The 14,254-nt window shown below is 35.6% G+C and overlaps 1 protein-coding gene across 2 annotated transcripts; it reads right to left on the bottom strand.

Moving 5' to 3' along the window:
• Positions 1 to 2,264: 2,264 nt before the first annotated feature.
• LOC113290154 (homeobox-leucine zipper protein HOX32-like) lies at positions 2,265 to 9,262 on the bottom strand. 2 transcript variants are annotated; one of them, XM_026539695.1, is made up of 18 exons: positions 8,450 to 9,258; positions 7,192 to 7,351; positions 6,384 to 6,496; positions 6,177 to 6,267; positions 5,984 to 6,079; positions 5,759 to 5,872; positions 5,582 to 5,665; positions 5,340 to 5,495; positions 5,162 to 5,236; positions 4,954 to 5,060; positions 4,652 to 4,844; positions 4,342 to 4,542; positions 4,073 to 4,150; positions 3,804 to 3,938; positions 3,403 to 3,719; positions 3,072 to 3,186; positions 2,826 to 2,975; positions 2,265 to 2,639 (listed from the first exon to the last, which is right to left on the bottom strand). In XM_026539695.1, exons 1-18 carry the CDS (start codon positions 8,719 to 8,721, stop codon positions 2,493 to 2,495), a joined length of 2,604 nt encoding a protein of 867 aa, XP_026395480.1. In that variant the 5' UTR covers positions 8,722 to 9,258; the 3' UTR covers positions 2,265 to 2,492. The 2 variants fall into 2 exon arrangements, with proteins under 2 accessions (XP_026395480.1, XP_026395479.1); XM_026539694.1 differs by having other exon boundaries at positions 3,403 to 3,938; positions 8,450 to 9,262.
• Between the last annotated feature and the right edge of the window lie 4,992 nt (positions 9,263 to 14,254).

Here is a 14,254-nt window from a genome sequence, read left to right as displayed (position 1 = left end):
GTTTATGATTTGGGTAGGTTAATCGACGAAGAAATTTTTGAATCGACGAAGAACGGATGAAGAACGATGAAGAAATTTTTTTTCAAAACCTAACTCTAACAGTGCCGATAATGTTTTTAGAGAATGGGGATATATGAATTTGGTTTTTGATTTTAAGTTTTAGTAGAAAGGATATAATGACCTTTTCATAATGTTTTTTAATTAATCAAAGTGTATTTTAATATTTTTATATCCAAAAGTCACCCCTTAACACACACCATGAATTGGGAGAAGTAATCAATATCTCCCAATTTATTTTTTTTATCCCCAATTGCGCATTCATTAAAAACCCCAAAATGATAAAACCGTTGTGCTGGTGTTCATTTCAAAAAAGTACAAAGATGAAAGATCTCCCAACCCTATGAAAGACCTCTATTTACTAGTAAATAGCCCTAAAGCCTATGTCACTACCGGTACTAATCAACAAGAAAGGTAGTGTCAATTCAATATCCATCAATAACAATACTACTATACTAGGCCAGCAATAATTTATTACTCACCACTGCTGGTCAAAATCAACTCTGCAAAACCCAAATTCAGGTACTAAAAAAAGTTAATACGGCCAGGCCATTAATCTCTCTTTATCCCCCCAAAAAGAGAGAACAAAGTAACAAAGGAATCATGATTTCCTTTCTTGTTGCAGTTGCATGTCCTATTGCGTGTATTTTCTACTACTTTTTGTCTGCCTATTTGAAAGAAAAGAAAGATTCAATTCCTAGCACGCCGATCCGTATCTTTTAACCCCCACAGAAAAGGGTCGGACATAAATACATCCAGCTAATTTCAGCCCAAAAAGAAAAAATTAACAAAAAAAAAGAAGAATTAATAATAAAAAAAATAACCTGGCTTGATTGGGCGATATTGGGTATACCTAGTGAGACAAAACCTGGGTCATTTTGAAGTAAAATAGGATACCCCTGAACCATATATTTTCAAAATGCCTAATCTACCCTTGCTTAATTAACACTAATAATTTGTTTAGGTTAATTAATTTAGTTTTAGTTAATTAGTTTAATTAAAATTCTCAAATTAAGTATTATTTGGATTGAACTCATAGATTATGTGTGATGATTTTTGAGGGTTTTTTTTTGAGATATTTTTTGTAACGAAAATGAAACCATACTAGCCAAACACTTCTACACAGGGGATTGCAAAGCTGTTAAGTGATTTCATACTCAAAATTACAGAAGGAATCAACATTTTCAATTCTGTAAGTATGAAAAGTCGACAAGGTCGACAAAAGAATACCCTACCGACTGTGAAAAGTCAGCAAGGTCGACTAAACAGTACCATGCCGACTATAGGATTTTACATACAAAGAAGGTGTTACAAATGCATGATTAGTCGGCAAGGTATTAATTTCATAACCTGCCAACTAAACTATAGTCGGCAAGGTATAAGGATGAATATCGTGCCGACCCTGTAAATGTTAATTTCAGAGATGAAAAGTCGGCAAGGTCGACAAAAAATTACCCTGACGACTAGTATTTAGTCGGCAAGTTCGACAAAAAATACCCTTCCGAAGTTTGGTAAAAATGTTGAGTCATAAAGGATTTGAGATTGGGTACACAATCATACCCAATCTCAGAACCCGTATGATACACATCTTCAGTTTCTTCACGATTTTTTTTTTTGATTTCATAATTTGAGTTTCGGAAAAAGATTTTGAAAATATTTTGGTTGGATTTTAGTCGGCGTGGGTTTTTCTTGGACAATTTGGTCTTTTCACACCTTTTAGACACCGCTTGGCACACTAGGTTGGATTGGTTCAAATTTGGTATTTACCCCAATTTGGCCAGGAAAAAAAATTCTAACCCCAAATTTTGAAAAACAATAGGGAGTACAATCCAAGTACAGCTGGCTCCAAACAAGGCTTGAAGGAGAACACAACTCAGTTCTTGCAGGAAGCAAGGCTTGCATGTTGAAGGCAATATAATCCATACCACTGATGCCGAATCACGCAAGATTTGCAAGATTATAGCAATACCTGTAGTAGCCATGCACTTTTAAATTGGCCATTTGTGATGATGAGTAAATATCTTGCCAATCCCATTGCTTCTTTTTGTCTTCTTTTACCAGAAATCTTTATGGCTTTTCAAAAATGCAAAACCGAAGGCAACAAGCCAACAATCAACTATACACCTAGCCAACTAACATTCCTTAGGGTTTTTTTTTTTTTTTTTTTTTGACCAAATGGAATTCTCCGAATGTCTAAGGCAAAGATATAAATAAAGTTATAAATCCACAGAACTGCTTTATAAAAGAGTGATGAACATAGTACTAACTTCAAAGATCCAAATATTCTAAACATAACAGTAGTGATACGTCTATGGAAGCTTAGAAGCAAAGTAGAACACAACAGAAAGAAGTATTATTAGAAGTTTTACTCCGGTCTTCATTTTTCTTTCTTTTTGAACTTTGGTACCCATTGAAAGCGACGAAGTGACACCCCTTCAGACAAAAGACCAGTTCATGAACATAAAAGCCAAGCAGTGATTTGTGCCGTCATCGTCCAACACCTTCCAAGCGATAGCCTGATCATAAGAAACTGGTCTTCCCATGCTCGACACACAGATTCCGGCTGGCAGTTGTGAGTAACCCTGCGATGTGCACGTAGTAAAATTAAAACAAGTACTGAAATATCAAGGATGAACAAAATCAGACTGCTCAGATCAGAGGTCTGACCACCCAACTATTATAAAGTGATGAAATCTTAGCGGCATAAAAATCACATCAAAATTCTATTAAGAGCACAATGTCTAGAGAACCATTACTGTATAGAATACCTGATGCATGATCTTGGAGAATTCAGAGCACAATGTCTTACGACCAGTTTCATCAAGAACTTTGTCAAGCATTATATCTTGAAGGGCGACAAGAGTAGTCTCTAGCAAGTCAAGTCCTGCCTGATTAGCAAAAGTGAAAACTGGGGAAGCCTGCACAAACAATGCAAGTAAAGCATCAGCATCACTTGACTTGAATCTACCAACTTCGCAATTTACAACAAAATTAAAGAAAATGGCATATCATACATTTGATTTCATGGAACAGCACATAATCGCATCACTGTGGTGCCATAGTGACTTTAACAGGGAGTCCCCACTAGCTTGGGGGTCACTTAAAAGGAGCTCCATTCCAGTGTGGAACCTGGAAATAATGAGACAAATTATACAAATATACATCATCAAGCAGAAGAAAAACAAACATGCATTGAATAGTCGGGCAAATAATCCTAATTAACCGAAAGCGTTACACATAGCTAAACGGTGCAAAAGAAATTTACCAAAATAAATTGAACATCTGAATCACATATATGGCAGCCACATATGTATAAAAATTAATGAATAAAATCCTCAAGTATACCTGTAGCTGCGCGAAATCCATCTAGCAAGGGTAACAGCCTCCGGAGACCCAGCTAACGTTTTCGGACCTAGAGTGGAGTTTAAACGTGATGGAGAAATAGCCATCGCAACCCTCTGTACAGATCCAACAATGCTGCGTACATACTGCCGAGCCATTGCTATAACATCGTCTCGAGAATGGTTCTCGTATGTAAATTGGAATGCGATAGTTAGCACAGACTTCAGTTCATTATTGTCATCAGAAGATGGACGTGATCCACCTGCTCCAGCCTCCAATGTGGATGCCAAATCAAGAGTTCGGGAGGCTGTACGGCTATCCTGAAACATCAAACAGACATCTGTAAGCATTAAAGATAAACTAGAAAAGAAAACGAGTAAGAATAAATTTGGAGATGAGCCAACCGTTTTAGGTTCCAAAGGTATAACACGGAAACCAGATGGAAGCAACGGAGCATCATCAGGAAAGGATTCATCGATAGGTGCAAATACAAGCTGAGCACAGGAGCCAGCTGCGTTCTCATCAACTCCGCTACAAAGCTGAATTATCAAAGAGAAATGAAGTAAGAATATAAGATAGAAAATAAGATTGCATGTGTGATACATGCTGTATTAAATTAAATCTGTTATTATTGTCCACAAAGTCAAAAATGCTTCAGAAATGGATATATCACCTGTAATAAATACATATCCCGTGATAAAACTCCATCTTGGGAGAACCCACGGCTTTCAAGACGAACCACTTCCAAGGCCTACATTAGGAGTTCAAGAAAAATCACTAATACATTCCAAATCTTGGTATTTTTAATACAGTGCAAACCAAGAGAATCGGTGTTATTTATCCACGTGTAATATGTTCATATATCCAGTTTACATGCAGTATATATCTCCCTAAAAACAATTATTACACTGAAACATTATTTATAGTAACTAATATTCTAACCTCCTCATTTTCCAAGGTATGAGCAAGTGGTATGACGACATGGCTGCTGGGGAAGTTGCTCGAGAAATTGCTTGGTCTTGCACCAGGGATAGAATAGGGGCTAGATTTCATTGATGCAGCCGCATAAGCATCAACACCGTAATCAGCCCATTCTGAGCGGTGCTCCCTCAGAAAACGAACGAGCAGTGCAGGCGGCACATTCTATAGTACACAAAGAATAGTAAGCGAGATCCATAGCAGATCTTGGGAAAACAGTATCAGTAACAGACAAAAGCTGGTCTCACAAGATTCTAGGATTCCGCAAATATACCTTTAGTAGCATTGACGCCTTGGCACAAACTACTCCACCCCCTAATATTGAGAGCATGGTAGAAGAGTTTCCTTGTGAACATGGAAGTTTACTCGAGGAAGAATTAATAGCAATTGTTACATCCTCCACACCATCACTTCCCAGTACCGACCAACCATCATCAGCAAATCCATTAACGGCATCATTAAATCCCCTGCAAACAATTTTTAGAGTGTTACTCAAAATTAGAGCTTACATGCAGAGAGAAATTCAAAGAATTGCTTGATTAGGTATAACAGATTGATGTTGGCTTGAGACATTACCTGCATAATCTCTGACTAAATGTCCGCAAAACAGCAGGCTGACGACCTCCACTGTGACGAATTTCACCACTCATCTCCTGAGAAATTTGCCTTATATATCGAAGTGCCTACAGAAAATGATCAGCAACTTCCGTTAGTACATTTATGATCCATCGTTACTGAAACTCTAAAACCCATAGATGCGATGCAGATTGCAGGACGAACTCACCGCGATGGTCATTTTCTGCGCAAGAATTTTGGGTGACTCATATAGTGGCCTAAGAACCTCAGGCACACTCCAGGCCTATATGTCAGACATAAAACAGAGAATGAGGTAACACGAGACAAGCAGAGAGATAAAAACCTGTAACAAGAAAAGAAACTGATTTTCATGTGACCATCCTTACATCCAAGTTGACATGATCGACAATGTGAATCATAGAGCCCCCACCATCACAAGGTCGGATAAGGTAGCCACTGGAAAGCATCTCAGCTCTCACGAAACTGGGAGCAGGTGGCCCTCCCGAGCCACCATTGGAAGGCGTAAGTGACCTCTCACAGATCTACAAAATGCAAGGCGCTTGTTAAAGAATACTTTCTGTTACATTCCCCTATAAGTAGAATGTGGAATATCGTTCAGTGAAATTACCACTAGACTACCATCTTCCAGCCCCGTAGTATATCTCAATGTCCAATAGTCACGTGCCGACACCAATGTTGTAGGTGCATAAGTCTACAGAAATATCGAACGGTAAGTATGATTTTTTTAAAAAGACAAGTTTGTATATCATTTAACAACTTTGACTGACTTCAAACGTAAAACAACCTGCATGTATATAAGCTCAATGGTTCCTCCATTTCCTGTAGGTTGTACAGACAATATCTCAAGGCTTCGGCAATCATGGAACCAAGATGGACGATCTTTGAGGATCTCCGCGACCTATACAGTAATTGGAAATAGGCTTACACAGTCAGAGAGAGAATTTTATAGTGAAAAGCAATCATTGCTTAACATCTAAATTGGAAAAAAAAAATAGAGAGAGAGGCTCACCTTCATGGGTTCTAAACTTACGAGACCACAGGCTCGTGCTGCAACACCACTGCAATTGTGGGAAACAGCAACAATGCCAATAGAATCCGGACCAGGCTAGAAGAAAGAAGTCAAATGTAAGTCTCAGCTCAGCCTCATTTTCTTTACACAAATGGAAGAACAGGAGGAATTAACAAAAGGGTCACATCTTTACCTTCATCCCCAGCATCTGGACCCAGTCGACAGCAGTTCCAGTGGCCTTGGCGAGGAACTGTGTCAGGGTCTCCTCAGCAATTGCGAGGAGACTAAAGATGCAAAGTAGTGAGTAAAGTAAGGGGCTTAAGCAAGATAAGTAAAAATAAGTAAAAATAGAGGTTAAAATAAGTAAAAATAGATGTTTCAAGAATCGAGAATTATTTACCCAGCTGGGTTGTTGGCATCCCTGGGAGGATGCAATGTTGGGTTTTGCTGCTGTTGGCGTTGACCACTTGTGACCACAGACTCGCAGCTTGTGTCCGTGGTCACCGCAGAAGCCTGCATGTAAGTATGAAAAGCATAAATAGTCTTGAAAATAAAATCTAATCATTGGGCATCAGATCAAGTTTAGTACTATATGAGTTCCAAAAGGGAAAAACTTTTGCCCTATCCAAGTGTAAGCGGGCAGGCATGGGACATTTATTCACCATGGATTGGAGCAATGACCCATAACCTCCCAGACAAGAGATGGAAAAGGTTGCATGTCATATGAAATTGTGAAATGAAATCATCTCCTTTTGCAGACTTTATAATTCTTGACCCAATTTAATCAACTTCTAGTCATCCCGTTCTTATAAAGAGACTTGCATACTGAATATTAAGTAACTAAAAATTGTACGTTTTTTATTTAATGAGACTATTTTATTATTTACTTGATTTTGAGATAAATAAATTAGAACCTCATTCCATACTTAGTCTTTAAACACTGACAGTTACCAAATTCAGTTCACACGTTTCAACACTTTCAGCTCGTACAAACCGGAAAAGACACGCCAAAGTTCAACGCATACGCCAAAAACACAGTTGTACAAGATTCCCAAAATGTAAAAACATGTGCAGAGGCACTTTCCGCGTGCTTATCGGTTATTTATGAAAGATAATACACACCAAGCAAACAAATATAGGAACCGCTAAAAAGCCAACACAGCAACAAATTGAATTACAACTATAAGAAATGCTTGGTAAAGTCTTACGTTGGTCAGCTGCGTCTTCATGTATCCATTTTCATAAACAAACTGGGAGACCTGCTTCTGAAGCCGATCATTCTCCTCCATCAACAGCTTGTTCATTGCAGTCAGCTTCCTGTTCACCGTTTGGAGACGAGATGCTTCCGTCCTTTGCTTTTCGCGACATCTAAAGTGGGAAACAAATAAAGAATGTCAGCTTGCAATCTTAATAATAAAATTAGGCCAACCCTGCAGCCTGAAGTTAACATCTGAGCATCATTATAAATCCATCAACTTTACAGCTTGTTCAATCTCAAGCAAACTCATAAAAATTACTACTCCCTCCGTTTCAAAAAGATAGCCTGAAACCATAAAACCAGCCTATCTTTTTTAAAGAGAGGGAGTAACAAATTATGAAACCCCCAAAATTTCAAATGCAAAACCAAGAAAAACACAAGTTGGGGGAGTCTTGTGTGCATTTTCTTGCTTCTAAATGAGAAAACATGTCCTAAACAGCAATGTTGGGACCACAACCACAACATTGTGTAAGCATTTTTCTTCAGAAATACTGCTTAAGAAAAATGAATACCCAATGACTTCACAATAGCTGATAACTATGTCCTTGAAAAACTATTAGAATCATGCAATGGACAAAAACAATTTTAAGCACAATATATACAATAATTAAAAATCCAAATATTCTGAGTACAAAGATTCCTCTTGTATAAATCATATACAAAGATAGAAAGTAAGTTGGCATGTTTAGATGCAGGGAGGGACAGACAGAAGAACACTTGATATCCTCACAGAACCCAATAAATTACTTTTCAGAACTATAAAATGCTAAAGAAATAAATGACACATAAATCAAAACAAACTACTTTACCCCTTCTTCCCTCATCTCTATCCCTTCTTCACATTCCCCCAAAACATCATGAACTGGAAGAACCCATTGCCTCAATAACACAATATTGACTGAAATGAATATGATCCTTCAACCCCCAAAACCCCAAAATACCAGTACTATATACTAAGATAAAAAAGAAGAAAACAAAAAGACTTGAAATTTTGACAGAATCTTCAAAAATACCCAACAATGGAAAAAACTAGTACCAGATTCTGGCCACAGAAACTGAATATCAATCTTAAAAATCCAAAAGCAAAATCAAAGCAACCCAATGAACTGACATTCTGAAGAACACTTTATGAACATAAAAGAAGAGTTTTTTTTTTTGGATAGCTCAAATGGACAATGAAACAATAATTCCCAAGACCCTTTGTTTACCTTCTATTCTGGAACCAGACCTTGATCTGTTTCGGCTCAATATTAGAGAGTATTGGACACTCTCTAACAAGCTGCTGTCTTCTCAATGAACTAGGTTTTGGACACTCAATATAAACCCTTTCCAAAGCTTCAACCTGTTCAGGTGTGTATCTAACATATTTGCTTGTATCCATTTGTTGCTGCTGCTGCTGTTGTTGTTTCAATGAAGTTGATGAAGGTTCTCTCTGATTATTATTATTATGATGATGATGATTATACATAGAAAGTGCCATTAACTAATTAAAGACCAAACCCAGATTAGAAAATGACTTTTATCAAAGAACCCACACAAGATTGTCTGAAAGTAGAATGAAAAAAAGCTTGAAAGAAAAACAAAAACAAAGTCTTTCTCAATCTCAAATCAGGTAGGCTCTCTTGAACAAGAGAGAGAGCCTCCTCTCTCCCACATCAGAATTCCTTGAAGGAGAAAAAAGAAAGAGTATGGAGATTGGAGAAGAAAGAAGTGAACAGAGAATGGTAATAGTAATAATAATACCAACAACAACAAGAGCAAGTGAGAAAAGAAGAAGAGAGGAGGAGAAGTGGGTCCTTGTGGAGTATTGCTCTTTATATCATCTCTATGGTGGTAGTGACACAGATATGTAGCTGAGTGTGAGAAAGTGAAGATAATGAATACAAACAAGTTTAACTCAGAAAACAAACCGAACCCACAGAAAAAAAATAAACAAGAGTGAGACAGGTGTTGGTAAGGTTTTAGCTGTTGAGAGCATCAAAATATTTCTCTCTCACTAGAAACGAAATTGGAGAGTGAGAGACAGAGGTAGAGAGACACTCATGACTACATATTTTTTACCAGGCAGAGACGTTTTTTGACAAATGGGTTAAGCCAAGCTGTTTTCTTCACTCTCACTCACGGTCACACTCTGTTTCTGAGGAAAGCAAAAGTGTTTGTACAGTGGTACTACACAGCTTGTCTCAGCAAAAAAAAAAATTAAGAGACTTTCTCTTTCTCTTTCTACTATTTTTTCTTATCTCTATCTAGTCTCTATGGCTATCAAAGAAAGGCAAATCGGAATAAACTAAACTAAGCTCATGAATTGACATGGATGGGTCTGCATGAATGGGTTTATGTATGGAATCCTATGGATAGAAAAAAAAACATATATTTAGATGATGCCTCTGTGTGCTGCTATCCGCTGGGTTAGACGGCATTGGGAGAAGCTTTGGGAGTGTTTAAATTCAGGAGTAATGTTTTGTTTAGAAGTCAAAAAAAAAAAAAAAAAAAATAAGAATTTAGTTTTGGTACAAAATTTCAGAACGACTTCTAAAAGCAGCACAATCACCTTTTTGTATAGTAAAATATCTTTGTTTCTGATTTTTGCAAACGTGTATCCAAACATCCTATTAGTTTCTATGTTGTTGCGTTGCACAAATATGTTACCTATCAAGTAAGGCATAGTATTCGTTATTTTTGGGGAGTAGTAGTCTTCTTCACCATGGTTATAACCGTGCAAATATGGTCTTCCTTTTTTTTTTAACAGAGATACCAACCAATATCACACATGTAGATTCATTACATCATATGAAGTATATGAGAATGTAACATCTCAGGTAGGTTAGACCACAATTCACCATACAGATTCTGTTTACGAGTAGCTTTAGCTAAAGCATTAGTTTTTTTATTACACTCTCTATAAACACAAGTATAAGACCAGACAACACTAAAATTATATAGGTTTACATATTTTTCAGATAAAGAATATTCTGTGAAGGTGTGGAAAAGTAGATTGATGTTGTTGATAAGACCTAATGTTAAAACTATCAATTTCAAAGGTAACATCAGACCAACCATTAGTTTTCGCCATTTCGATAGCTTTTAATAAAACCCAAGCTTTTGTCTGATAAATATAGATGGCTCTTTTTATTGCTCCTTTGTCCAACCGCATATTCTCCTGCGTGATTTTTAATTATATTGCCAATTCCATATAATAAAGATTGAGGACTAAAATAAGCATCAATATTTATTTTCAAGAAATTCAAATAAGGAGGATGCCAAGTACTATGCACAGAAGATCTAACTTTAATGACATCGTTGGTATTAGGTGTAATGTTATCAAAAACAACTTTGCATCTATGTTTCCAAATAAAATGCATCATGCAAACTATAATATGAATAGAGTTATGCAAACTACAATATTAATAGATATTGATTGTGTAATGTTGAAGCTGTCAATTCTGAACCGAAGATAGAAGTGTAGAAAATGCATCATAGAAGACCAAAGTTGAGAAAAGAATTTTCTCCAAAATATTTTGAGACAATGGACAATACACATAGTTGACCAGTAGTACCCATATGTCTAAACAGTTTTGTTTTAACAAGAAGAGCATCACGCAGAGCTTTCTATAGAAAGGGGTAATATTAATACATTATTTTTGATTTCTAAAAATGTTAACCAAAACAGAGAAAATAAACTCAGAGAAGCATTCTTGAAGTGATCTTGGTCAAAAAGCATCTTACATGTTGAAGAAGTAGTAAAAATACTGGAAGCAGTATAAGGCCAAATAAGAGTGTCTTGTTGGTTCAGTTAAATGGGTATGGTTAGAATGGAATTCACCTAGTCATGAGTAAAGAGTTTTCGCAGGAGTGAACTATTCCACTAAGCTGAAGTAGAATCAATCAATTACGAAACCTATTAGTAGTTACTGAGATGAAGAGCATCCAAATCTTGAAGTGCAACTGACATTAAAGGAATTCAATCAGAGGTTCATATATCGATGTTATTACCATTCCCAACTTGTCATTTTGCATGTTTCATAATCATTTGAAAATTTAGAAAAATGTTCTGCCAAACCCAACTTTCATTGGTTGTATCAGGATGAGGAAAATACTTAAGATCATTATGAGGAAGTATATACCTTTAAGAACTTTAGCATAAAAAACATCTTGATTCTGAATAATTTGCCAGACCCTCTTGGTTAAAAACCAAGTTATAATTGGTTAAATTCTTAAGACCCAAACTACCATGTCCTCTAGGTAATTTTACTTTATCCCAAGAAATCGTATAAGGAGAATGATGATTTCTCTAATTATTCCACCGCTATTGCCTTTGTATTTTGTCCGTCTAATGAATTGTCGGTTTTGGGAGTTTGAATATATATATCTGATACCTTCTCGTAGTACTCTACACAACATTAGCTTAAATAATTCTACCTGATTAATTTATCATTTTACTCTGCGAACCCTGTAGTTTATTTTATATATGTTATCTAGAATACTCTAACCGTTCTCATGTCTAAATCTATGCAAAAGAAGGAGAATCCCCAAACATTTATCACCAAGACCCATTAGTTTGACATTAAGAATACCAGTAATAATTGTTTCCTGAGCTTGAGAAAAACGCTTACTAAAGAAAATAATGGATTTCTCCATGCTAATGACTTGACCTGAAGCTTGACCAAAAATGTGAAAATTGTTGAAGATGTTGCTTCTGATTTGCACTTTCTTGAAAGAAAAACAAACAATCATCGGCAAAAAGAAGATAATATCAGTATCCAAATTGTGATGCAAAAGTGTTGGAAAGGCTTCGATTATGAACATAAATAAGTAAGGAGACAATGGGTCTCCCTGACGAATACCACGAATATGTATAAAGTAGTACTAGGAGTTCCATTAATGAGCAAGGAAATATTAGTGGTTGAGATACGTTGTTCTATCAAAGTTACCCAACCAGAGTGAAAACCAAGTTGTCAAGAAGTTGAAAGTAAAAAAGATCATTCTATCATGTCGAATGCTTTAGATATATCCAATTTCTTACTAATAAGAGCTTGGCTAGTTTTTTTTAGTCTGCATAGAATGAAGTATCTCATGAGCAATAATAACTTTATCATGAATATATATATCTTTCTTGAACAAAATTTGTTTGAGTTGGAGATATAATTTTTAATAAAAAAAAAAGGATTTAATCTCTTAGCCAAATTTTTCAAATGATTTTATAACTCATTTACATAGGCTAATAGGCTTGTAATACGCAAGAGCTTGAGGGTGTTGAATTTTAGTAATCAAAACTTGTTATGTATGATTGATAGCTTTGAGCATGTGTTTATGGATAAAAAAAAGGACCATAGAAATTACTTTCGTACTTATTGTATCCCAACATTGTTGGTAGGATATATCTTGAAATCCATAATTTCTTGGAGAATCCCAAGGTCTGATACTTAAAAAGACATTTCTTGAGAATCTGGTAATCTAACAAGACTATCATTCTCTGCATCAGAAATACAAGGCATGGAAAGTTGAAGAATATCTCGAGGAACAGGAGGCCTTGAAGTTGCAGAAATATTACTAAAAATGAGAAAGAAAATTTTCTTCAGTTTCAACTTTAGAATCAAACCATAAGCTCGGAAGGCCTTGAATAACCTGAATATTAGATATTTTCTTATTAAAATTAGCCGAAGTATGAAAATAAGAAGTATATTTATCTGCTTCTAAAATTTTATCCCTAACTTGTTGCATAAAATATTCATTTTGAATAGTTAACCAGTTTTGTAAAGACTTACTAAGATGTTGAATTTCAGGATGAGAAGGTGGCAAATTATTGTCATAATAATGTTGAAGCTAGATCTGAACAATATGAATTGAAGCTCCAATATTACTAAACATAATATTTTCCATTGTTAAAGTTGAGTTTCAGTATATTTCAATTTACTAAAAGATTGGTAAGATGAAGAGCCCAAAAATTGATGATGCCAACTCTGAATAATAGTATCAGTACAAGAGGGAAGTCTAAACCAGCATTTGTACAACTTAAATGGAGAATGCTTACTAGTAGCTAGATGGTATGCAAAAGCATATGACTATGATCAGATGCTATGGAACTAGATGTTGAATATGAGCATTAGTATAACTATTGATCCACAGATTATTTACTAAAGCTTTATCTAGTCTAATAGAGACATGAGCATCTCCAGTCCTATGGTTATAACAAATGGTATCAGAACCAGTATAATCCAGGTCGATGAAACCTAATTGTTGAACATAATTTATGACATGATTAGAGTGACGTATATGATGAGTACGTCTATGAGTTTCGTAATCAATCATGGTAAAATTTAAATCGTCAATAAGCAACCAAGGAAAATCAACATAACTACTCATATTTATAAGATATTTCCACTAATTACAATTATCCAAATCATAGTTTTTTATTCCTTAAATTACTTCTAGGCACTAAACACGATTGATTGATAATAATGATTCAAAATTAGGGTTAGAAAACGAATTAAAAATAAATAAGGAGACAAAGAATTTAATGTGGTTCGACGAATTTTGCCTACATCCACGGATGAAACCTAGACGGAGAGATATTGTATTGATATAAAATTTGCAATAATTCATGTATGGTTAGCTAACCTAGAATTCCATGTCTTCTTAAGGTTTTGGATAAATGTAGTTCTATATATATAGTTTTGTATACCCTAATTATGATATAAACTTATAAACTTGATATGCAAGTTACTTGGAAGCAAGACGTGTGGAAACTTCTAGAATCTTCTTTTGGGAGCTCGCGAGCTTGATTAATGAGCTTTCTGTCTATTTTACAGACGGTAGACACAGTAGCACCGTGCATAAATGTTATCATAAACTCAGGCTTGTGATTATGAGTATGAACAATAGCATGTATAGTGTTAGAATTACTATGCATAATCTCTAAATCTGCACCATTTTTCAAAGCAATTGCAATACCACTAGAAAGATCAATAGCCGGATAAAACTAAAATTAGGATATACGGTATGATTAAGATAAA

The sequence above is a fragment of the Papaver somniferum genome, chromosome 6 (assembly GCF_003573695.1).
Source record: "Papaver somniferum cultivar HN1 chromosome 6, ASM357369v1, whole genome shotgun sequence".
NCBI classification, from domain to species: Eukaryota; Viridiplantae; Streptophyta; class Magnoliopsida; order Ranunculales; family Papaveraceae; genus Papaver; species Papaver somniferum.
This window is presented reverse-complemented; position numbering and strand designations above follow the sequence as displayed.

Bases quoted from the DNA above. Each gene is read 5' to 3' on its own strand.
- LOC113290154 (XM_026539694.1), bottom strand. From the start codon at position 8,721: ATGGCACTTTCTATGTATAATCATCATCATCATAATAATAATAATCAG. The intron at 5,237-5,339 runs GTAAGGATGGTC...TCTGACATATAG, and splicing joins TCGATCATGTCAACTTGGAT to GCCTGGAGTGTGCCTGAGGT. The intron at 3,187-3,402 runs GTATACTTGAGG...CATTATTTCCAG, and splicing joins TGGATTTCGCGCAGCTACAG to GTTCCACACTGGAATGGAGC.